This window comes from Corapipo altera, unplaced genomic scaffold, assembly GCF_003945725.1.
Source record: "Corapipo altera isolate COAL_440 unplaced genomic scaffold, ASM394572v1 44, whole genome shotgun sequence".
Classification (NCBI taxonomy): Eukaryota; Metazoa; Chordata; class Aves; order Passeriformes; family Pipridae; genus Corapipo; species Corapipo altera.
This window is the reverse complement of record NW_020884880.1, coordinates 6,356,237-6,379,366: the sequence shown is the minus strand read 5'-3', so window position 1 is coordinate 6,379,366 and position 23,130 is coordinate 6,356,237. Positions and strand designations below refer to the sequence as shown.

Below are 23,130 nucleotides of genomic sequence, written 5' to 3'. Positions count from 1 at the left end.
TGAAAGAAGTCCCCACTGAGACAATGAAGTAGAGCACAAACAATTTGTTTGATGTTCTCCAAACACTGTTGGGTGATTTGTCAGTGCTCCTAATAATGGGAGCTTGTGAGTGCTCCTTATAACTTCTGGTCACATACAGAACAAATATGTATGGAATATATCTACTCTCTGGCGTGTCTTTCTTAGAGTAAAAAGAAAGACCTGGCTGTATCTGGCTCCCTAGATACAAGAGAAGGGTTTATTTTTATTTTTTTTAAAGAAAGAAACAATTTATTATTAATTTTAGTCAGATAACTGAGCTCAAGTGTAGTCATAACTTCTTTATTGAAGTAATTAATAGATTAATAATGTTCCTGAAGAAAAACAAATATATGCTTTAACACATAAATTAACTTGGTGTTTTTCAACCATGGAAGACTGGCAAAGCCCACTGAGCATATGTGCAGTCCACTGGTCTCGTCCTCTGTATTGCTTGCTTCACTTCCTGCAAGAAGTCTTTCCCAGGCCCTTCATTTTAGCTCTGTAGTTGTGAGGCACTTTAGAGGAGTTTTCAAAAACTGTGTTCCTGGATGGATCTTTTAATCTGTCTTTTAGTCAAGCACACAAGGGAAAATACTTAATCTAGCCCAGCAAAATAAAACAGAAATTTGCACTCAGAATTATATATGACCCAATTCTTAGCTTGCAAAGAAGGTCAGACTTTTGACTGGCTTTTCATTTGGAGATTTACCGGGTACTAGGAGTTTTGAGCTGAGACCTACTTGCATTTACCCCCTCTTCCAACCCAACAGCACTCCAAGGTGTAGCACATGCAAACCATGATATAGCAGGTCTACAGCTTTGCCAAGTGTGTGGCAGCTGTATCTAGCCCCTGAACATATTTGGATTTTGATTAATACAATAAATTCTGTTTTGAAGCAGGAGGGTGTTAAAAATCAGTTTTACACGAGGGAATGGAAAGAGCAAATACTCCTTTGCTTTGATTTCTGGTATGAAAAGTAGATTTCAGTCTGCAGAACATGAGAGAGAGCTAAGCATTCTAGATGGATTTTCTCAAGCCCAAACAGAGTTGTTTGGCTGCAGGTGATAAGAACTACAGTTTCAGTGCCTCCAAAGGAGTTCTTTCCCCCAGGGCCATGGAAAGTTTCACCAGCTAGCTTAAACTGCTGCATGAATGCTTCAGTTCTGCCACTGAGAAACGATGGCAGAAGTTAAGTACTGGATATTTGTTGCAGTTTCTAAAACTTAAGCAAAAACCAAAAGGTAATTATTCTTCTCAGTTTCAGTGTGAAATCTGAGCCTAATACAGTACATTACTGCAAAAGGAAACCCAACTTTTATCTTAGGGAGCTCCCAAGCTTGTATTTATGATTAGATGAAAAAGGGAAAAAGAAACAAACCAAAGAGAGGAAGATGAAAGAACAAGGTTTTAGGGAAGACAAACATTGTGTGGGTGGGGACCAGTAAATTCAGCTCCTTGCTCAGCTGTAGTCTAGAGTTTTTAAATCTTATCAGCTCACCATGGCTTCTTTTTAAGCTAACAGTAAATCTCAAAACTACCTCAGTGAATGCAAGATTAGGCCTCCTTTTTGCTAAATTTTAGAAGCTAAGTCACTTGAAAATTGATTTCAAGCTAATCACAGGGGGTGCTATGCAGAAAGCTTTCTTTCACGCTCCTAAGTTTCAATTCTTGGACGAAAACAACAGTAAACTCACTTTGAAGACATTATAAAATCTGTCCCTGCAAAATCACTTTTGCTTTCCTCTCACAGGGAATATGATTCAAACAAACCACATCATACATTCCAGTTTCATAATATTGAAAAAGAGAAGTCTTTCAGAGAATCTGGCACCAAACAGCTGCTGCCACTAGAATTGTAAACTCACATAAAGACCTGCCAAAATACTAATTTTTAAACACATACATTTTTAAGCCTTTTGTTGACATCGCAGCATTTTATCAGAATGTAAGTTTCCCCTGTTCTGGCTCTCATGGCCACACAACTCTACTTAGCAGGCTTTAAACAAAGTAAGGAAGGCAGATAAACAAACCTGGGGAGGAACAGATTGTTTTAGCTGAAATTTTAATCACATTACTTAACTCCAATGAATAGAGACAATACTGCAAGAGCCAGAAATTCAGACTGCTGCAAGGGTAAAAAACTGCAGTTTTCATCTCCTCTTTGAAGGTCTTCCTCTTCACCTCTACCAGGACTGATCAGAGAAGATTAAGGAAGAGTCCAGGCAGGACTCTAGGAAGCAGAAGCAGCAGTGGGATACTATAAACATAATAATTGTTTTTTTCTAATTGAATTATTCCATTCAAGGCCTCTCTACTACTAGGAAAGAAAAATAAAACAAATAATACCTCTTTATGTAAGGAAAAAAGTAAGCACGGACACACTGCTAACAGAAGAGGTCTATTTAGGGAATTCTTCATGCTTTGAAGACTTTGTATTTCAGATGGCAAGTTTATGATAAATATATGATGCGTACAGCTCACGAGTAGATGCAACCCCAAACTGAATCTTCAAAGGAAGCATTAGAAAGCTTTAAAGAGGAGAAATGGTTGCATCCCTTCCTCATAGTTTAAAGATGGAAGGAAGGCCTCTGAAGCCATAGGTCATTCTGTGAAAGCCAGCTGCTAAGTCTTAAGAGATCCTGCCTGCTGAGTCTCACTTTAAGAACCCAACCCTTTTGTTTAGTGACACTGACATCTGCATGGTCTTTCATATCAGCACAACTGCAAATAGAAGGATTTTTAGGTTAGCACCACTGCACTCCTTGCAAATCACTCATCCTTGAGTCCTTGCAGAGGATTGATTGAAGGCATAGCAGTCTGGCACATAAAGCATGTATGGCTTTCTGTGTTTTTCAGAGTTGAGATAAAACAATAGCCATTAGCAGTCACCACAGATGCCCTAACTCCAAGCTTTCACTATGAGAGAACAGTGAAATTGTGTGAAACCAATAGCAGCAGCAGCAGCCAGCAGACATTTGTTCACCAGTGGAGATAACATTTAAATGCAAAGCCAAAGCCTCAAAATGAATTAGATACTTGGTAATCATCATCCCTCCATCTGTAGTCAGTGGACACTTTCTGGTTCTCTCAGTTCGTATTCTTGATGGTGGACAGGACCCCGTATCAATGGATGTCTGTTACCCAGTATAACTCAGTAATAAAAGAAGAAAGATCCAATAAATTACCCACAACCACAGTCCTTGAGTCACTCAGAAAACACCACTTGCCAGAAACAAAACGAGCTGTACTGCAGAGAGGCCTCTTGTCTTTGACAACAGCCGCAGAAAAATTTCAGGACATGGGAGATCAGAAAAGATGCCATACCTTTTAAAAGCAAATATTCTCACTCTCCTGGTCAAAGTAAAGAGTTACCTGAGGATTTTGCTATTCCTTTGTAAATACAGCAGAGCCTTGTCTTCCCTTCACATGTATAATCCCTGGAGCAGCTGTTCCCAATCTGAAGAGGACCTGCTGCAGATGCACCCATGGTTGCAGCTTTAAAGGAGTGCCCTGACAAAGCAACCCCTGCACAGTACTGCTGCAGGGGTGAGGTATCTATTTTTGCTTACATTGTGTTATAACATAAAAGCTTTACTTCTCAGCTGAGCTGGCCTCTGCCCTTTCTGTGCTGCCCCAATGTCACTACTGGTGGAGCTGCATCTATGCTTCAGCAGGTCTCCAAGGTATCACACTCATCTCATCTAATCTTGCTCTGAGCAAGTCTGTGCAGCTTGGCACCAATAACCCGGGCAGCTGTCTGGATTATGAGCAGTACCTACAAGATGAGTGTTGAGAAGTGACTTCACTAGGTCAAGCATTGTACAAACACGCAGTAAGAGACAGAGCAGCTTAAATAAACAGGGAAAGGATCAAAGAAATCCTCATTCAATAGGTAGAGAATAGAAGCACTGAAATTCAGTGATTTACTTCTCACAGACCACAGGAAATACAGGTAGCAGAATCCTTGTTTGCTGCTTTAAATAGCAGACAATTTTTCATCACCTTTCCTCACACAATCTTAAAAAAAATCACTTTGAGCTTTGGGAATTCACACGTGGGATTATTTGGATGCTGGAGCGCATCTGCAAATGCCAGGATGGGACAGGGTCTGGCAGCAGAAGGCACATGAGATAGCTAATGTTGACTGGGCCTACCTAGCAAGAGAGTAGGGGATTGCTATAGTGGGCTTCTTGCCTGTTGTCCTTGGATGAGACATTCACTGCCACTCCTGTCCATTCTCGCTGTTGCTACAATTAACTTCTCGCCCAAATCCAGTAGAAGAGCAGCTGGTTAGAGTTGGGAAGGACAGCAATCTTTGCCACCATCTAGAGAGATCTACAGCCCTACTCAACTGGTTAAATGCAGACTCTGCTGTGCTGCCATGCCTGTTACAGGAAGCCTGTGACCTTTCAGAGCCACCTCTGTAAAGATCTAAGCCCAGAGGGAAATTTATCTTTTGTTCCTCCTACCAGTGAATCTATTTTAATCAGGATTGCTTCTGTAGCTGTTTCTTCTGTAGGAAGGGCATCAGACAACAAAAAACATGGTAGACTGTTTGGTAAGTGATAGTAAAATCACCTGATTGCATCTAGCCTTGATGTTAATATTGCCAACTGCTGTAAAATCATCCTGAGTCACCTCTTTGATATCTGTTAAAGAGCAGCAGGGAGAAAACTGTACTCTTTTAGCACTGGTCAAGAGGCTTTTTTAGGATAATCAAAGCATTGTTGTTGCTAAAGCAAATGTGTCTATCTCTGGGCCTTTTGATGGGATATCATTCAGATTGTCCCAACCTCGCTGCTTGGATTCCTGATACATTCCCAAAGAAGCATTGCACATACCTTTACTGTCCCTGCTTGCCCCCATCCAGGTGATATTCTGAGGAAATGATCTGCAGTCTAACAAACAATAAAAACCAATGCTTTCGCTTAGTGCTTTCATTTCATGTGCATGGAGGCCCACATTTCACTGATGACTGATTAAATGTGGTGGTAAAATGTCCAATTGTGTGGTTCTCAGTATACTCATATCATCTCTTTGAGGAGACAGCACTCAAGAGGGTGGAAGTGTAGATGTGTTTAGGAAGAAGCTGCATATGGACTGTTTCCCCTTCTGCCTGTTACCCTGGAATAACTCCACTTGCTATTATTTAAAAGAAAAACATAAAAATCAGCTTATGTATTCTGTTCTGTAGAGAATACTTTTTTTCCCCTGCAATACAAATATGCTTTAATGGCAAGAGGAAAATGACATGCAAGGGGAGAAGGGCTAGAACAATCATCCACTAATTTTCCCAGTTCCCCATTGGTCTGCCCTTCTCCCTCTTGCACTTTGGAAGCTTTAATTGAAGTGAGTGTAGTATATTGATTTTTAGCATAAGGTAATGTGCTAATAGGCAGAGGAGGTCAAAGTAAGTTTAGGTCGGTCAAGAGAGGATGTAATTAGACATTAAGGACGTATAGTAGTTGAAAGATCTGATTGTGTTTTCATAGAGTCGTAGAATCAACCAGGTGGGAAAAGACCTCCAAGATCATCAAGTCCAACCCTTGATCCAACACCGCTGTGGTTACTAGACCATGGCACTAAGTGCTACATCCAGTCTCATCTTAAAAATAACCAGGGACGGAGAATCCACCACCTCCCTGGGCAACCCATTCCAATGGCTGATTACTCTCTCTGTAAAAAAGAGCTTAAGACCGTGCCCTCTTGTCCTACTGCTGGTTGCCTGGGAGAAGAGACCAACCCCCACCTGGCTACAACCTCCTTTCAGGTAGTTGTAGAGAGTGATGAGGTCTCCCCTGAGCCTCCTCTTCTCCAGGCTGAACAACCCCAGCTCCCTCAGCCTCTCCTCAGAGGACTTGTGCTCGAGTTCCTTCACCAGCCTCGTTGCTTTTCTCTGGGCCTGCTCCAGCACCTCAATATCCTTCCTGAACTGAGGGGCCCAGAACTGGACACAGTATTCAAGGTGTGGCCTCACCAGCGCTGAGTACAGGGGAAAAATCACTTCCGTGGACCTGCTGGCCACACTGTTCCTGATCCAGGCCAGGATGCCATTGGCCTTCTTGGCCACCTGGGCACACTGCTGGCTCATGTTCAGCTTCCTGTCAATCCAAACTCCTTTTCTGCCTGGCTGCTCTCCAGCCACTCTGTGCCCAGCCTGTAACACTGCAGGGGGTTGTTGTGGCCAAAGTGCAGGACCTGGCACTTGGCCTTATTGAACCTCATCCCGTTGGAATCAGACCATCTCTCCAGCTTGTCCAAGTCCCTCTGAAGAGCCCTCCTGCCTTCCAGCAGATCAACACTCCTCCCCAGCTTGGTGTCATCTGCAAATTTGCTAATGGTACACTCAGTCCCCTCATCCAGATCATCAATAAAGATATTAAATAGAACTGGACCTAACACTGATCCCTGGGGGAACACCATCAGTGACCAGCCACCAACTGGATGCAGCACTGTTCACCACCACTCTCTGGGCCCAGCCCTCCAGCCAGTTCCTAACCCAGCACAGGGTGCCCCTGTCCAAGCCGTGGGCTGCCAGCTTTTTCTGGAGAATGCTGTGGGAGCTGGTGTCAAAGGCTTTGCTGAAGTGCAGGTAGACACATCCACAGCCTTCCCCTCATCCACCAGGTGGGTCATCTGATCATAAAAGGAGATCAGGTTGGTCAGACAGAACCTGCCCTTCCTAAGCCCGTGCTGTCTGGGTCTGATCCCTTGTCCATCCTGTAGGTGTTGTATGATTGCACTTAGGATGATCTGCTCCATAACCTTGCCAGCCACTGACAGGCCTGTAGTTTCCCAGGTCCTCTTTGCAGCTCTTTTTGTGGATGGGCGTGACATTCGCCAACTTCCAATCATCTGGGACCTCCCCAGTGAGCCTGGACTGTTGGTAGATGATGGAGAGAGGCTTGGGGAGCTCTTCCACCAGCTTCCTCATCACCCTAGGATGGATCCTATCTGGCCCCATAGACTTGTGGATCCAAGTGGCTCAACGGGTCGCTAACTGTTTCCTCCTGGATTACAGGGCAGCTATTTTGCTTCCTGTCTCTGTCTACCAGTTCCAGAAGCAAGTTGTCCTGAGGACAACCTGTCTTCTTGTTGAAAACTGAGGCAAAGAAGGTGTTAAGTACCTCAGCTTTTTCCTCATCTTTGGTGACAGTGTTCCTCCCCGTGTCCAACCAAGAATGGAGGTTTTCCTTGCCCCTCCTTTTGCTATTGATGTATTTATACAAGCACTTCTTGTTATCCCTAACAGAAGTGGCTAGATTGAGTTTGAATTTTACCTTTATCTCTAATTTTCCTTCTACATGACCTAACTATATTCCTAAACTCTTTATGAGTAGCCAGCCCTTTTTTCCATAGTCAGTAAGCTCTCTTTTTTACCCTAAATTGCTTCAAAATCTCCTTTGTTCAGCCAGGCTGACCGTCTTCCCCCCCGGCTCCTTTCGGCACACTGGGACAGCCTGCTCCTGTGCACTCAAGACTTCCTTCTTGAAGCATGTCCATCCCTCCTGGACCCCTTTGTTTTCAAGGGCTCTTTCCCAAGGTACCCTCTGAACCAGTCTTCTGAGTAGGCTGAAATGTGCCCTCCAGAAGCCCAGGGTAGAAGTTTTAATGATGGTCCTCTTTGCATCCCTGGGTATTGAAAACTATTATTTCATGGTCACTGTGCCCCAGATGGCCTCCAACCACCACATCTCCCACCAGCTCCTCTCTGTTTGTGAACAGCAGGTCCAGCAGGGCCCCACCCCTGGTAGGCTCATTTACCAGCTGGATCAGGAAATTATCCTCCATACACTCTGGGAATCTCCTAGACTGCCTCTTCTCTGCTGTGTTGAGTTTCCAGCAGACATCTGGCAAGTTAAAGTCACCCACAAGAACAAGGGCTGGTGATTTTGAGACATATGCCAGCTGCTTGTAGAATAATTCATCACCCTCATCATCCTGATTGGGTGGTCTATAACAGACTTCCACCAGGATGTCAGCCTTTTTGGCCTTCCCCCTGATTCTGATCCACAGGCACTCAACCTTCTTGACTGCCCTCTGCCTGACTCTCTGGGCCAAGGGCCTCATACCTGTTCTTTAAGGGCACCATGGGAGGTGATGGGGGTTGGGAAGGGATTCTTTTACCTCTTCGATGGGGGACCTGTTTCCATTCCCCCCCATCTATTTGGTTTGCTCCATCTGCCTGATGGCAGGAAGGGCAGGGCTTCACCATCTCCTGCTGGACTTCTGTTGGGGTCGAAAGGGTATGACTCCACCAGTCTATTTCCCTTTCACTCTCCCTAATACTTCTTAGCCTCTCCACTTCTTCCTTGAGCTCTGCCACTAAGCACAGCAAATCATTCACCTGCTCGCATCGTACGCAGGCGTCTCTCGCACTGTCCTCTGGTACTGACGCCAGGCTCAGCCACTCAGCCAGAGACCTGAACGGCTGCATCCTTCCTGGGGAGTTCTGTCTGGGTTAGCACACTCCCCCTGAAAGCAGCAGCAACGGCTTTTGCTTGTTTGGAAACCATTGCTGGGTCGAGTTGAGTTGCGGGGGGAAAAAAAAACCCAAACCCACAGTCACACACCTACCTCACAACCCAGCAGAGAGAGCGGGCAGGGTGGCTGTGCCCTTCCTGCTCACCCCCGCCTGCGCAAACTGCCACGCAAAGTGCCGTGCCACGCCCTCACTGCCATGCCATTCAATTAACTGAAAAGTTTCTTTGATTTTAGCAGCAGAAGTCCTAGCCATAAGAAGGGAAAAGTGTACTATTTCTTTATCTATAGACAAAATTGTTGACTTTAAAAAACAAGAAGCAAGTATTTGTAAAGTCAGCACATCAAAGTATTATCTAGCTCTGGTTTCATTAGATAATAATTTTTTTATCTTATATACTTATATTTAGCTCAATTAAGCCATAAAGGCAGAACTTTAGTGGGATTCTGAAGAAGCAGTTGTATCCTAAAGCAAAGTTCGAAGGCTTTTTCCCAAGCTTTCCTATAAAGAAAAGAGTTCCTATAAAGAAAAGACTGAAGAGCAATTTCAGTCCATGGAAAAGTATAGACTTGTTTGGGCTGGTTTTGTTTTCTTTATTAGCCCTTTTAGATCCAGTAAAAATGAAGACTACAAGAAGATTCCAAAGTTTAGAACCAGAATTGCTCATGCAGCCTATACAGATGTCTGAGAGCACCTCCTGATATAGTCCAGTGAGCAAAACATTTTCTGCGTAATTCTTTAGTTCTCCTTTGAGGGATAGTACTGCAACCCCACTGTCTACCATCTCCCATCTCCATTATTTTCTTGTTGGTGCAGGTAAAGCCTGTGTAAATCTACACTGGCAAGAAATCTAACTGTTCAATTTAATTTAGCTACATTTAACATAATCATTTACAGCAGATCTGGTGCTATATAGCACTATGTGCTATGGTTAAAATGGGTATTTAGAGCAGTGATTCCATAAATTGGTTCTTCTCCTGTGCACAATCTGTAGTTATATTCTAAGCTCATTGTATTTTATGTCATATAAATACTATATAGTACTATGATGTTCTGTTGGTTCTAAGAATTCCTAACATCTTTCTGTTGCAATGAAATAAAACAAAGATGAAAAATTATGGTGCATTTGCAACCAATAGAACATGAATGCTTTTTGTTTAGTAGCATAATGAAACTGCTAAATCGGGGTCTCATTTTGCCTTTACAAATAGAGTGAACATGCTATTGCAGTTTGATAATAGTGCCACATGTAGGTTATTCTTGACTAAACTTGACTGTATCTATCTACAGAATTTTTTCTATTTATTCTGAGATCAAGGCAGATAGGTTTCTATGTGTATTCATAGTTATGTACTTAAATATTTTCTTGAAAACAGCTCAATCTTTAACACTTCCAAGCACTCATAGTCCATCCTCTCTGTCCTCCTTCCCTCCCTCAAGAGTGTGTACTGCACATATATGTATGAAAAATAAACTTCCCCACTGGCAAATAAACCTAAGAACAATGTTGCTAGCAGCTGTTGTGCTTAAAGCCCAGTTGAGAACACTGTTCCCTTATGAGCTCTCAATGCTCTTCTCAACATCAGTAATCAATGTGCCAGGACAATGTATTACAAACTCAAATGCCCAGGCCAGGAGACCACAAAAGCTCCTCTGTCTTGTGTGGGGGAACTGAAAAGAGGCTTTCATAGTGCTGGAGAATATGTTGGCAGACTGTGCCAGTTCAGAGCCCTCAGTGTTCCGGAAGATATTTATGTACAAGGAGGGCAAATCTTGTCTAATCCTTGGTTCAGAAGCTACTATAACTGTTATTTTTTAAAAATGAGAAGAATCATATGTATGTGTTGAAGACGACAATCACATAATTACAGGCTGTTCAGTGACTGAGGAACTGAAAAGGTCTTTGTGCTCATTCCAGCAGGAGAAGGACATCTTATCTACTCGTACAAGTAAAAAGCAAGATCTATCCTTTAAAACCAAACATAAACCTGCTTCCTCCTATTTTAAAAAACAGTTATTTCTGCAGTCAATCATTTTTGCAAATAAAAAGTTATAAAACCAAAGAGTTTGATAACAACGGTAATTTTTCCTAAAGATGAAAATAACAAGCTAATAAGCACCCAGTTATTTGATTTTCACTTAGGTTTGTAACTTTCAAGTTGTTGAGAAGAGTTAAGCCTCCATTGGGTAAAAAGGCACCAAAGTAAAAACAAATAACTTCTCATTGCATTGTCCATCTAAAAAGGAAGGTTTCTACTTGGTTTTTTAGGAAGTCTTGCTAGATACCAGTGGAGGCACTGACTAACAATATGTCAGAGAGAGGAAGATCAGCTTGGCATATAGAATACTGGTTTTCGTAATTTTATTTTAAATGAAATTACATTCAGTACAGCCTAGTTATATTAGCAGACATTTAAACAAATGTTTAAAGCTAACAAACTCCTACAATTAATCTCTTAGCTTTGCAATTCTTTTATCATTGATATTATCAGCTCAGACTAAATTTGCTATTTTGCATTACCCAGATTCAAAATCACAGTCATGTTAAAAAAATACAAAAATGTCTAAAATTTCACTTTCTAACCTCACTTATAAGAATAACAAAACCGCTGAAATGCTGTCATTAAAAAGCCACATTGACATGATTTACAGCTGTACAAATTGTTGTTTAAAACAAGCATTACAGAGTAAGTGATCAAAGCCATGCTCAAGATTTGAAGAAGTTTTCCCTCTGCCCATAAGTATACTTTTCTGGCTAAGTTACAAATAAAAGCCACTTTGAAAATGTATTCTTAAATTCATCAGAATAAAAAAAAGCCCAAGTTACTGTGCCCATGACAAAAGAGAAGGTCATATTCTATGGTGTATACTCATCCAAATTTCCAGAAATGCTACTTTTCCTTGCTTTTGATGTGCTTGATATTTGTCCACGACTTGCACAGAAAATTAGAAAGATATCCTGCACCTGACAAGGTGAACAATCCACATGCTCAAAAAGAACTGAGTACTGCTGAGTAAGGCAACTGAGGCAAAGTATGGCTTCAGTGCAGTCTGGTTAAGGCAGAGTATGTGTTTTTGAAGCTGTTGCTTCTTCTGCTTCCACTTCAAAGCACTAGTGCACTACAACATGTTTAAGAACTTTGGATAAAAAGACCTCGTGGAGCTGGTTCACAGAGACAAATCTAAAGGAATTCATAACAATAAGCTAGACAGTCCCTCAAAAAAACCTTTGTCGACTTCATTCTCTAACAGCATTCAGTCCAAAGCTCCACACGTATGTATATGGAGCAAGTAAACATGTTAAGCACAGCTTTCTCAAAATACCCCCTGCAAGCCACAGCTCCCACTGTGGATCAGACACCATCTGAAATTTTAAGTAAGTGTAGCAATACACTGGCCTAGTAATTAAATCAGGTCCAGTCCTACCCTTGCAACAGATATAGAATTATTCCTTTATCAGGCCAAATTCTGCACAATATTATGCTGACCTTAATCTAAAGGAATTTCTGTGGTATTAGTTTGGCTTTTTAAGTGAAGGCAGAATTTGGTCCATTTTAGCTCATAAAATAAACTGATCCACAGCTTGTTTGAATAATCAATAGATTAAAGAAAGTAGATTTCTTTCTTTAAATATTAAAGATTGGTAGCACTTTCTGTATTTACTACTAGAAAAGCCCCACTCATCCCATTTGGTCGGTTTACAATTATCATTTATCCTTTCCAGTGCTAAGAATTTCCAGGTTATTCACAGAAACATATCAAAGCTCAAGAAAGTGAAAAAACAGATGCATCATACTGTTTCATAAGCTTATGCTTAAAAACACTAGAAAGTAGCTGGGCTCTGATCATTCTTTGGCTTGAAGCTGGAGTCTCGTTGGAGAGATCAGTTCTTCCATTTGTTGGAGTCCCACGCCAGGAACCAGCCTGTGAATGTTGGGGGTTCGTGCCCCTGCTTCACGATTACAATGGGGGTCCCCTTATCTCTGCCAGAAGGATCTGTTTCAATATAGCGTTTGGCTAAAAGCAGAGAGGAAATAAAACATGTAATATATTAATTCATTCCTTTGGTATAAAAAATACATTAAAAGCCATAGTGAAAGAGCCCAGGGCTACTATAATACAGTGTTCAATTAATTATTTCAAAGGCAATGAAGTGATCAGGTAATTGCTGATTTCTCCCAGCTGGCAGTGAAGGAATTTTCCATGAAGTTAAAACAGAGGGATAGGGATTTCTATTCTGATCAGTTCATTGCCATACAGCTAGGTTTTGGCTCTTGAACAGGAGAAAGAATTTGCTGGTGCTGTGAGGATGCACAGGCTTCTCATTTCCCCCATGTGAGAGACAGAGTAGTTTTCCTTGACATCAAAATGTGACATTAGTACATATCGGGAACACAGCCAGGTAACCCCAGCTGCTCCAGGGAAACAGATGCAAGCATTTTCAGCACAAACTATATCAGAACAGCTCAGCTATATGAAGTCACACCAGAGGTTACACATGATTTTTCAAGGAGGTGCATTCCACGTAAGTTGTCTTGATTTGTTCTGCAACTGGAATTTCCTCCTGAAAATTTAACTTAGTGAAGGCTGGCAGTGTAAGGTTTTGCTGGCATTCCTATCTCTATATACATTAGTGAGGGTACAGCTCAGTAGGGACCTCCTTTTAAATTCTTTCTCTTTTCAGTTCAGTTTCTTTTCATGGAGTTCTACTATATATATTTTAAAAAGCTCTGCAGCCTAGTAATGCTATCTTGATTAGTTTTATCCTTCATAAACTTACAGAGTTTTGAAGCACATTTAAAGGCAAAAATAATCATCTTTTGTATAAAATCTTAATAAGCTCAGTAACACTTTTAAACGCTGTAAATGTAAATAGATTTCTTCTACATCATATTATTCTCTTCTTTAAGTAATATTGATGCTACCTCACTCAGAATTCTGCCAAATTGATTTGATTTACCAGATTTAACGGATTCCTGTCGCTCAGTTTCATTAGCATCCTTCCCAATCCAGATAAAAACCTGTAAACAGGGGAAAGATACAGATCCCATGTTGTTATAAGGAAGTTGTGTACAGCTGGTAAAGTACAAAATAGTTGATTCCACTAGGAGAAAGAATGCAGAGAAGAAAAAGACTGCACAGATATACAGCTCTCACAAACCACAACTGATGTTTTTTTCTCCATTTGAAAGACTGTACTTATGTCCTCAGAAATCTCAGTGCTCGCTATGACACTGGAAGGCTGGACCTTTATGCATTCTGATGAAAGGAAATCTAATTATCTTTTCCATGGATATCTTTTACAATTTGCCCAGGAAATTGCCCTTTGGTTGCAGGTAGAAATACTGTCTCTGGTTTGAGCTCTGTGTGTGCACCAACATTTGTGCCCTGTGATCAGTGCTTCCCTAGGCAACTGCTAGATAATGCACTGAAAAACCCAACAACCAGAGCCTAGATCTGCAACACCCCCCACATACCCCTTTATTTTTTTTTTCTTTTCTGCCCAGGATCCTTTCGGAAACCAGTTATGTGTCCCAGACTTCTTTTCTTCTTACTTGAGTCAGTATGTCCCAGCTACTTTCCAACCAGCTGTTCCCCCACCTTACCTATCACTCCTTCCCACATGGACCTTGGACATTCCTTCTCATTTCCAAAAACCTCAGCCTTTTGTTCCTTAAGGATTAGGCTGAAAAGCATGGGATCTGTGGCCTCCTCCCCTTTCCCTCCAAGAGGAGAGGAAGGGTAGAGAGAATATACTGTGAGAAACAGATGTGTTCTCTGCATCCACAGTGAGTTTGTCTGCCATTCAAAAAGCTCTCCACATTTTCAGTTTCAGTGAACCCAGGAAAGGATGGAGATTGTTTCTGTCACCCTCCACCCAGTTTCTAGCATGAAGAAATTTGTGTAAGGGTCTAGTGTTTGTCCGTTTCTCTACTAGGACTTTTTGTAGGTGCTGCTGCTACATGTATTTTGTGGCTTCTAAATATCTTTAATGCACTAACATTTTTTAAAAAATTAATAAATTTTAGTGATAAAATCATGAGCACTATTGAGAATCCTTCCAGAACACTGCTGGGGCTTATACTCTTGCAGGCTCTATTGGTTTAAATAGGAAGTGCCTGACATGGTTTCACATTATGCTTGGAAATTCAATCATGCTATTCACACTGGCACATCATATAGCTCAAAAAATATAATATATGGTATAAATTAAAGAAAACAAAACTGCTTCCATTCTCACAATATGGTTTTTCCTCCCATCTCACAAACTAAGTGGTTAAAAATAAATAATCCTCGTTCTCACAAAAAGCAGTAGTCAAGTACACAGCTCACCTGCTCCCAAACATCCAGCAACATGACATCATCTTCAGCCAAATCATCCTGAGTGAATTCTCCAGGGACCTCCTCAATCTAAAAAGAATATTATGTTTTGAGTTTTTTTTTGTTTTTAATGATTTGTCAAGGTACACAATTATGCACAGACCAAAGCTATTTTTAAAGGATAAGTGCAAAGGCTGGTGAGCCATTCTTTTTGCTCCTAAAGGATCAAAACCAAATCACATAATGGCATGTCCTATAAAAGCACCTCTCAGTTTTGTAGAATTGGTAGGATAACCTCAGGACAAGCAAAGGTTTACATTGTAATTGCTGACTACTGTTAAGCTGGGACTCAGGTCTGCCAGAAGAAGGAGACAGGGATGTTTCCACAGAGCATCTTGAACCAATCAAGCTAATATCAGCTGATATATTCATGCAGCTTACATTCATTAATAAGAAAAAGAAACTTCTTTGGTTCCCAGTCACTAGACAATGGGATGTAACAGTTGACTAAGCCACTGAGGATTAGCACCCAAAGCAAAGGCAGACTGCTTGCTTCTTCCAAGAATGAAGAGGCAGATAGGAAGGCAGTTCAACATTATTCTGTATGAGAAGGGGAGATAATAATGTAGCTAGTGGTTCCTACTTTTAAAGGCTTGCCAAGACTTTGGCTATGCATGGTCGTGTAGAAGTGCTAAAGGAACGATAAGCAGATGGTGCAAAAGGCCTTCCTCTTCCCCACCCTGTGTTACAGTGGCCAGGAGGTCAGAATGACCTGCCTCTTATGGGATCTCTAATGGTGGTGATTCAGTTACTAGAGAAATGCTACAGGAAAGAGGGGATTTCTCAGAATTTGGAGGGAATTTAAGATAAAAAGCAAGTCCATAGCTCCCAGCAGACTATTAAAGAGAGATTGGTTCCTATTACTGTATTTCACAGGAGTATTTTAGAAGCTTGTTAGAAAAATACACTTTACTACTCTCATAAGATTTTAAAGTCCTTATTAAAGGATCCTGTTTGTTTAATCCCTTTCCAAATGACTGTGCTTTAAGGAGACTGCAGATGATAGGTAACTATGTCCCCTACCTAAAAATGAGTGCATTCTTGCCAAACAGTGACACAGTCTTGCCCTCCCAGAATACAGTATGCAATTAAGCCTGAATTACAGACTTAATACCCAGTGAATAGCTCTGGGTACTTCTGCCAAGGAAATAGGTCTTCCTACCTCCCTGAGCACAGGCCAATACCTTAAAGGCATAATTACACATCTTAAATCTCTATGGAAAATTTCAGACTGATAGGGATTTTTGGCAAGCAACATTTCTTTTCCTCACCATCACTACCAAACATGCAAGAGGCAAGGCACTGACCTACACTTTCTCAGCAAATTGATAGCAATCTGGCAGTGCTCTGCAAGAATTAAATTGCTCTTGACTGGGCAAGCACCTTATATTTTTGCATCTGCAAGCCTATAGTTCCAGACCAGAGCAGGCTCTGCATGCAAACTTCTGCCTTATTAATTATTCTGTCCATCCTTTGCATTTGAATTGTTTAAAGCACCAAATGTCAACTCTCTAGTTCTTGCCAAGCACAGTTAACTAAGCCAGATCCCCAAATTCATTTAATGTCCACTGATTAAAAGGCAAAATACATCAGAAACTACAAAACAGAGAGGAAAGTATCCCTCAGATACTTACAATAAATCTACCCGTCTTATTAGAACAACCATACAAGCGAGGGGGATGATCTTCAGCCTTTGTCAAGAGCTGTGATGAAGTCTGATATTTTTTTTTACCTCCAAGTACTTTCCAGAATTCCTCTGAAATACACAATATATAATTTATTCACCACTGGATTTAACATTTGGTGTTTTAGCTTGTTAGACAGTGTTTCAGGTATCCTCAAACAATCTATTTTCTGTCTCAAAGATGAATGCATTTTCTTACAGTATTTCCTGCAATTTGTCAAAATAACAATATAACTTGCAAACCTAGCAAGAATCATAGAATCATAAAATGGACAAGGACACCTTTCACTGGACCAGGTTGCTCAGAGCTCCATCCAGCCTGGCCTTGAACACTTCCAGGGATGGGGCATCCACCAATTCTCTGGGCAACCTGTTCCAGTGCCTCACCACCCTCACAGTAAAGAAGTTTTTCCTAGTATCTAATCTAAACCTACTGTCTTTCAGTTTGAAGCCATTTCCCCTTCTCCTGTCACTTCATGGTCTTGTAAATTGTCTCTCTTCACCCTTCTTGTAGGCTCCCTTCAGGTACTGGAAGGCTGCAATTAGGTCACCCCAAAGTCTCTTCTTTTCCAGGCTGAACAATCCCAATTCTCTTAGCCTTAGCAATGGGCTATCTTTCTCCCTTCTTAGGCACTCAAGGTAAAGAAAGGACCCCATTCCTCTGCAGCTCCTGCTACTGTCCTACAGACTTCTAAGGCATTGCATTGCTTGTGCATCAGCCAGTTCTGGATGGATCTCCATAGTAAATGTCAGGTTGGATTTTCAAAGGCAGAGTGTGACCATATGCTTCTGCCCACAAAATATAAGATTACAAAAACCATTTAGACGGTATCGCCGTGCATGCTGTGTATTCTCAGCTGTCTATCAGCAGCCACGTGGCCTCATACTAACCTGGTTCCTGGCCTTCACTAATCTTAGCAGTTTGGCATTTAAGAATGCTGGCAATGTATTGAGCTCCTAGTTCCTCTTCTGTGTTTGCTCCTTTTCCTATCCAGGTGTAGCCAGAGTTGTTTGGCAGTTTCAGAACAAAGACATCATTGGAGTTTAGTGACATTGCGTCAACATCAACCTAGATCAAAAAAGAAATTCTTTTATTCTTCAAATTTTCAAATAATGTAATCACTATTTTTGCATGTTTATATAAAATATTTAGATGTGTTAATCAGCTATGCTTTTGGTCTTCAATTTTTCCCTAGTTTTATACTGATAAAAATTAGAGAAGAACTTAAGACAGGGAAAACTGACTGGCAGGGAAAACTTCTGACTGTTTGCAGTAGGAAAGACTATCCCATAAAATAGGATAAAGACTGTCTCCTAGGGGCTGCTGACTTCTTGTCTATTCCTTGTCAACTGACTGTCAACTATGTGTATTCTTACAGTGTCCTCTGAATGATGTAGATTGGTTGCAACCATTTACAGCATATTCTCTTTGGTTTATGAGATGGGTTGGTCACATAGAGCAGTGGATTGCACTTGGAGTTTTGTGTTCCTACCAATTGTGACTATCCAAAAAGATTAGTCAGAGAGACTCATGGCAGCTATACTCTTTCCCATGGGGAATAGTTGGTTTACTTAGCAGGTGACCTTACCTCTGCAATCCTAGTAATGGCTGCCAGGTTCCTGCGGATTTGGAAGAGTCGTGTGGGTGGAGCAGGTTTCTGACCTTCCTTCTTGGATGTCCCATCCTTGTAGACAATAAGTGGTTTGTTTTTGAACAAGCTCAGTAAATGTGGAGGCTCTTTGCCTTGAGTGACTCGGATCTGTACATATGTAAAGAAATACAATAAAAGAAACAAAAGGACACAGGTAGTTATTTTCGGTCTTTGTTGAACAGCATAGGGGGTGTCAGCCAATAATGCTAAGTATGTCAGCACAAATGAGAGGCGGCAAGCTGAGAAGTTCTAAAAATATAGTTCCAGACATATAGAGTTAGAGCATTTATGAGATTTTTTTGTCAATCATGCTGACACAAAGACAAGAGTCAAACTTCTAACATAATGTTTAGCTAATTAAAATGGCTGCTAAGAAGAAAATCACTCTTTTTCAGAAGAACTGTCATTTCATAGTGTTTTATACAATGACTTATTTCCCCTGAAAAACTATCTTGGAAGCTTAGGTACCCTGTATTTAAGCAGAAGAGAATGGTTATTCAACTTATTCATTATTTTTATATGTATTTTATCTGCAAGGGGATGAAAAAGCTGAGCATAAATCTATCTTCCAGAGAATAACACGGATGACAAAAACGGACTTCAATTACAGATGCAAAAGATGCTACTACCATCTAAAAAACTACATTGCACTATGAAGAACAGCTGGTTTTAGGTTAATGTACGATAAAAGTTATTTGTATGCAACCATTTATTCTTCCTTTAACAGAACCACACACCAAGGTGGCAGGCTGCAACTCCCTGTCTTTCACTCCCAGAAAGAAAGGAAAAAAAGGGAATGAGACATGCTGTGTAGCCAGTAAAGCAGGAGAACTAGAGAGCCCCTGGTGAGCCCTGGGGCATCTGGGAGCTGGGGTGCCCAAAGGGATGGCTGCAGCTGGGCAGGAGCAGGTGCTTTAACTTGTATCACAGGTGGATAGACTGTCTGATAAAGATAACAGAGAATATATATACTTGTAGATGACAAAGTGCAGTAGGATTTTACAAACAGGAAAAAAACACAAACCACAAAAAAAACCAACAAACAACCCAAACAAACTCGAAAGAAACCCAAAATTCCAAACACCACTTGGTGAAACATATTCCTACAAGCCTGACTTTTTAATAGTCATTTGTACTGGCGTGCCATCTAGTGACCAAACGAAATAGCACACTTAAACCTTTCAAATAATGCTGATACAGACATTAAGCACAGGTAACATATTCTATTTATTTGCATAGCAATGCACACATACATAAATACACATGCATGTATATATACACTTATGTATATGTACACATATACATATATATATATTCCTAAAATCATTGCAGGCTAAAAGTACTTTTATGTATCATGTCTATTGCAGCTTTATTAAAAAGACTTTTTAGGCACCTTACTATTGCAGTTGTTAGTAGCAATACCGTTATAAGTTTAGTATTAATAGTAGCCTTAGGTATGAGGCAGGACCATATTGTGCTGGACTCTGTCCAAATATAGAACACATGTTAGGAATATTTCAAGCAGTAATTACCTAGAAGTGTTCTAATCCTTCCTTAATATAATTCAATCATAAATCATAACCAATTAATGGCAAAAAGTATGGTCTGCCATCTGAATTAAGTGTACCTTGGTGAGGGGGGAAGCCCTTTACTTTTGTATTCAAGAAATGGGAATCATAGAATTATCTCCTACTGCTTAGAAAATCTCTGCTTTTCCCTTGCCAATTTACAGCTCTACCTTTTCTGTGAGGAGACCTCGCATGTCTTCACCTACCCACCACTTTTCCCAACTGATGTAAGGAGAGCACACCCTAGTCAAACCAGGAACTAGCTTATCTCCTTATGCCTTTTAGTTGTCAATGTCCTGTGCTTTGCCTTGCCCACCCCATTTCTGCACACGAGGAAGTGTATTTCATGGAGCTGCAAGCACTATGAGATGGGAAAACCCAAGTTATGTTCCTCACTGAGGCAAGGACAAGTCAGACCCTGTTGTACAATTCCAGCAGGCTTTCCTGTTCTGGTAGTCACGTAGCTTTCATATCTCCCAGTTTTGGCCCTCTAAAAGTCAGGTGTCTTGTCTGTGCTAAATATCACAACTTCCACCATAATCAAAAGGAGACAGGGGAGCTCTGACAAGGCTACAGATTTGTCAGTTGCCCCAGGAGGATCTTATCATTCAGTCTTCATTGGCCATGCACAGAGTATGTAAGTCTAGGCAGGACTGAAACGTAATTTTTAAACAGTGAAAGTCAAAGGAAAGAAAAGGCAGTTTTAGGTTCCAGTATATCTGCGTTCTTTTGGACATCTTCATACAGAAAGGAAGATTCAAATGGGAAAATTCCATTGACTTTAAAAGGAGCCCATGGTGCTTGTTGTGATACAGACCACAAGCAAGTGACATTTAAAGTCTTTAAATGCAACCTCTTCCTTTCAATTCTCATTGAAATTTGCATATATCACATGCTCTGTTGTTGTTGAATTTTATCCAGAAGACACTAACCTGCACGGCCTGATCATTCAACAACCGATCCAGCTGAACAGTCAGAAATGCAGATGCAGTCAGTTCATCTTTTGTAGCATGTGCTCCTTGCCTGAGGAAGACAAGGAGAAAGGCAATGGTTAAGTTCAGTTTCAACACCACACAGAGCTTATACTGCATGACAAATGCACAGTGAACAATCTTGCACTTACACATGGTTCTACTCAAAAGGACAAAAAGTCAGTATAAAATAATATCCATGTGCTGCAGGTCTGTGCAAAGGCAACTAAACATACCATGTGTAGATGATCTGCCCTTTGGGGTAAGTGTAGAGGATAATGTAACAGTCACCCCCATAGAACTGTCCATATGTCTCAGGTCCCACAGGAACTCTGCCACTGCTTTCCACACGCCAGATCTGGGGAAACAGGGAAGTCACTGGAGAATGTTGAACTTCATCCTGAAACTCTTCATGAAGCAATTTACTGTCCATCCCTTGAGTGACCTTTGTTTATATTCTCAAGTGTTACAGAATAAAACCAGGTAGGATGCTTCATGAAGTAGATAGATACACCCTGTGCCCACTGAATGAATGAATAATGACCATCAACAATGGATTGCAATACACTTTTCTTTGTCTTTATGCTTTAGTGGCACACAATCACCTCATAATGCTATGCTGAACCTATTTTCTTAACACCTTAAGGTGACATGAATGGCTCAACACTATTATTCATCATAAAACTATCATATCATTTTGAAGAAGCATGCTACAGTCAGATAACATATTGTTAGGCACATTTTTACAGCCCAGTTCAGTTAATAACTGCTCTCCAAAAACATACTGCTAAAAGTGTACAGAAAAAATGCTTCAGATCTAAGCTGCTTTGGCTCAAGCCTATGAACCAACCCAAGTGTGAGGTCAGAAACCCAGAAAATAGACCAATGAGTAAGTATTCATTCCTTCTTTTTCTTCCAGAAACCCAACATGCAATCTGCACTCAACAGGCCAAGCTGATACAATGCCATGCCAGCCCTGTGTTGTCCAAAGATAGTCCTGAAGTGGGATATGGACAGATCTAGAAAGGCTGTACAGTCATTTTCTTCTCTCCAAATCCAGGTTACCTGAGAGACACAGCAGGGACACTGTGTGTCCCACTCCAGATTTCAAACTGATATGAGCCAGAAGTTTTTCTCTAGGCTAAGAATCATGTTTAAAATACATATTTATACGGTATTGTGTAGAAGGGGGAATATTTCTGCTGTTTGATTTCTATTTTTGGTACATCTTTCATCATAAGCACCACAAGAACATAACCTAGCATACGGCTGAAAGAGATTCACTTTCTACTTCAAAGCACCTTTTCTGATAGTAGAAGTAACATTGCCACTAATGTAGTGCTACTCTAAACAACAGTATAAAAATTAACACAGAGTAGCAGCTTATCCCAGTAGTAGTAGCAGAACACATTAAGTAGATAGGATACAATTTAATACAACACAAAAATTACCTCTACTTTCCCTGAACCGTCATCTACCATGTTATGCTGGGCAGCCATTTGTGGAGACTCATGTAACTTGGTAGCATCAAATTCAATCTGCTCAATTTTAGCCACTCTCTCTGTGACATATACTTTGCCAAAACCATCACTTTGATCTTTATCCTTCCAGTCTTTGAAAAACTGTTTGAAAATTGGTGTTTCGCCTCCTTCGGGAAGGACTTGAATCTGAAATGAAGGAAGACACATGAAATGGAAGGAAAGCAAAACTGACACAGTTACTCAAACAGAAACTTTCCTGAATTATATGTTAGTGAAATATTGCCCTTATGTCTTATAAGCCCTTAAATTTTATTTTTTTTTTCTGACTTAAAAACAAAGTCTTTAACAGAGCTCATGCTGTCCTGGTATCACCTCATAAATAGATCACACCTGTGTGTTGGCAGGATAATTCATCTGCTGTATGAATTGTTCAGCATTCTTCATGGCAGCTTTTCTCTCTTGAGGGTTAGCATCTTTGCCTGATTAAAACAGAAGGATAACAACACATGGGAAAGGGCAATGAGCTCACAGAACCTGCAAACACAAGATGTCCTTGAGCCAGGTTCTCTTTCCTCAGTCTTGAACAAACGTAAGTGCTAGACATAGCATGAGCAAGAAGATTCACACGAAGTTGAATGACTGAAACAGTACCTCAGTCTCTTTGAAAATCGATAAATTATTGGGGGGGGGGGGGGGTGTATTTTCTAACTCTTCCTTTGCTGGGCTGCAATATGGTAAATAAAGCTGCCCTCCAGAACTGCCTTCACTTCTCCAGGCAGTGCCACAGTCCGAGTACTAGAAACTTCCATGTTGTCTGGATGGGCTGTGCAATTTACCACCACCCTTCCCTATCTATCCATTGCTCCTTGCTCAGCTTTACTCAGTGTTA

The 23,130-nt window shown here is 40.9% G+C and overlaps 1 protein-coding gene across 1 annotated transcript in view; it reads right to left on the bottom strand.

Moving 5' to 3' along the window:
• Window positions 1-10,855: 10,855 nt before the first annotated feature.
• Window positions 10,856-23,130, bottom strand: part of SCIN (scinderin) — a 50,477-nt gene continuing 38,202 nt past the window's right edge. The window contains exons 7-16 of the mRNA XM_027639307.1: window positions 22,632-22,720; window positions 22,212-22,427; window positions 20,997-21,118; window positions 20,722-20,812; window positions 18,159-18,329; window positions 17,461-17,638; window positions 16,520-16,641; window positions 14,838-14,915; window positions 13,465-13,525; window positions 10,856-12,521 (exon numbers count right to left, since the gene is read on the bottom strand). Coding sequence (XP_027495108.1) covers window positions 12,388-12,521; window positions 13,465-13,525; window positions 14,838-14,915; window positions 16,520-16,641; window positions 17,461-17,638; window positions 18,159-18,329; window positions 20,722-20,812; window positions 20,997-21,118; window positions 22,212-22,427; window positions 22,632-22,720 — 1,262 coding nt within the window. The 3' untranslated portion in view covers window positions 10,856-12,387. The remainder of the gene's footprint in view (window positions 12,522-13,464; window positions 13,526-14,837; window positions 14,916-16,519; window positions 16,642-17,460; window positions 17,639-18,158; window positions 18,330-20,721; window positions 20,813-20,996; window positions 21,119-22,211; window positions 22,428-22,631; window positions 22,721-23,130) is intronic.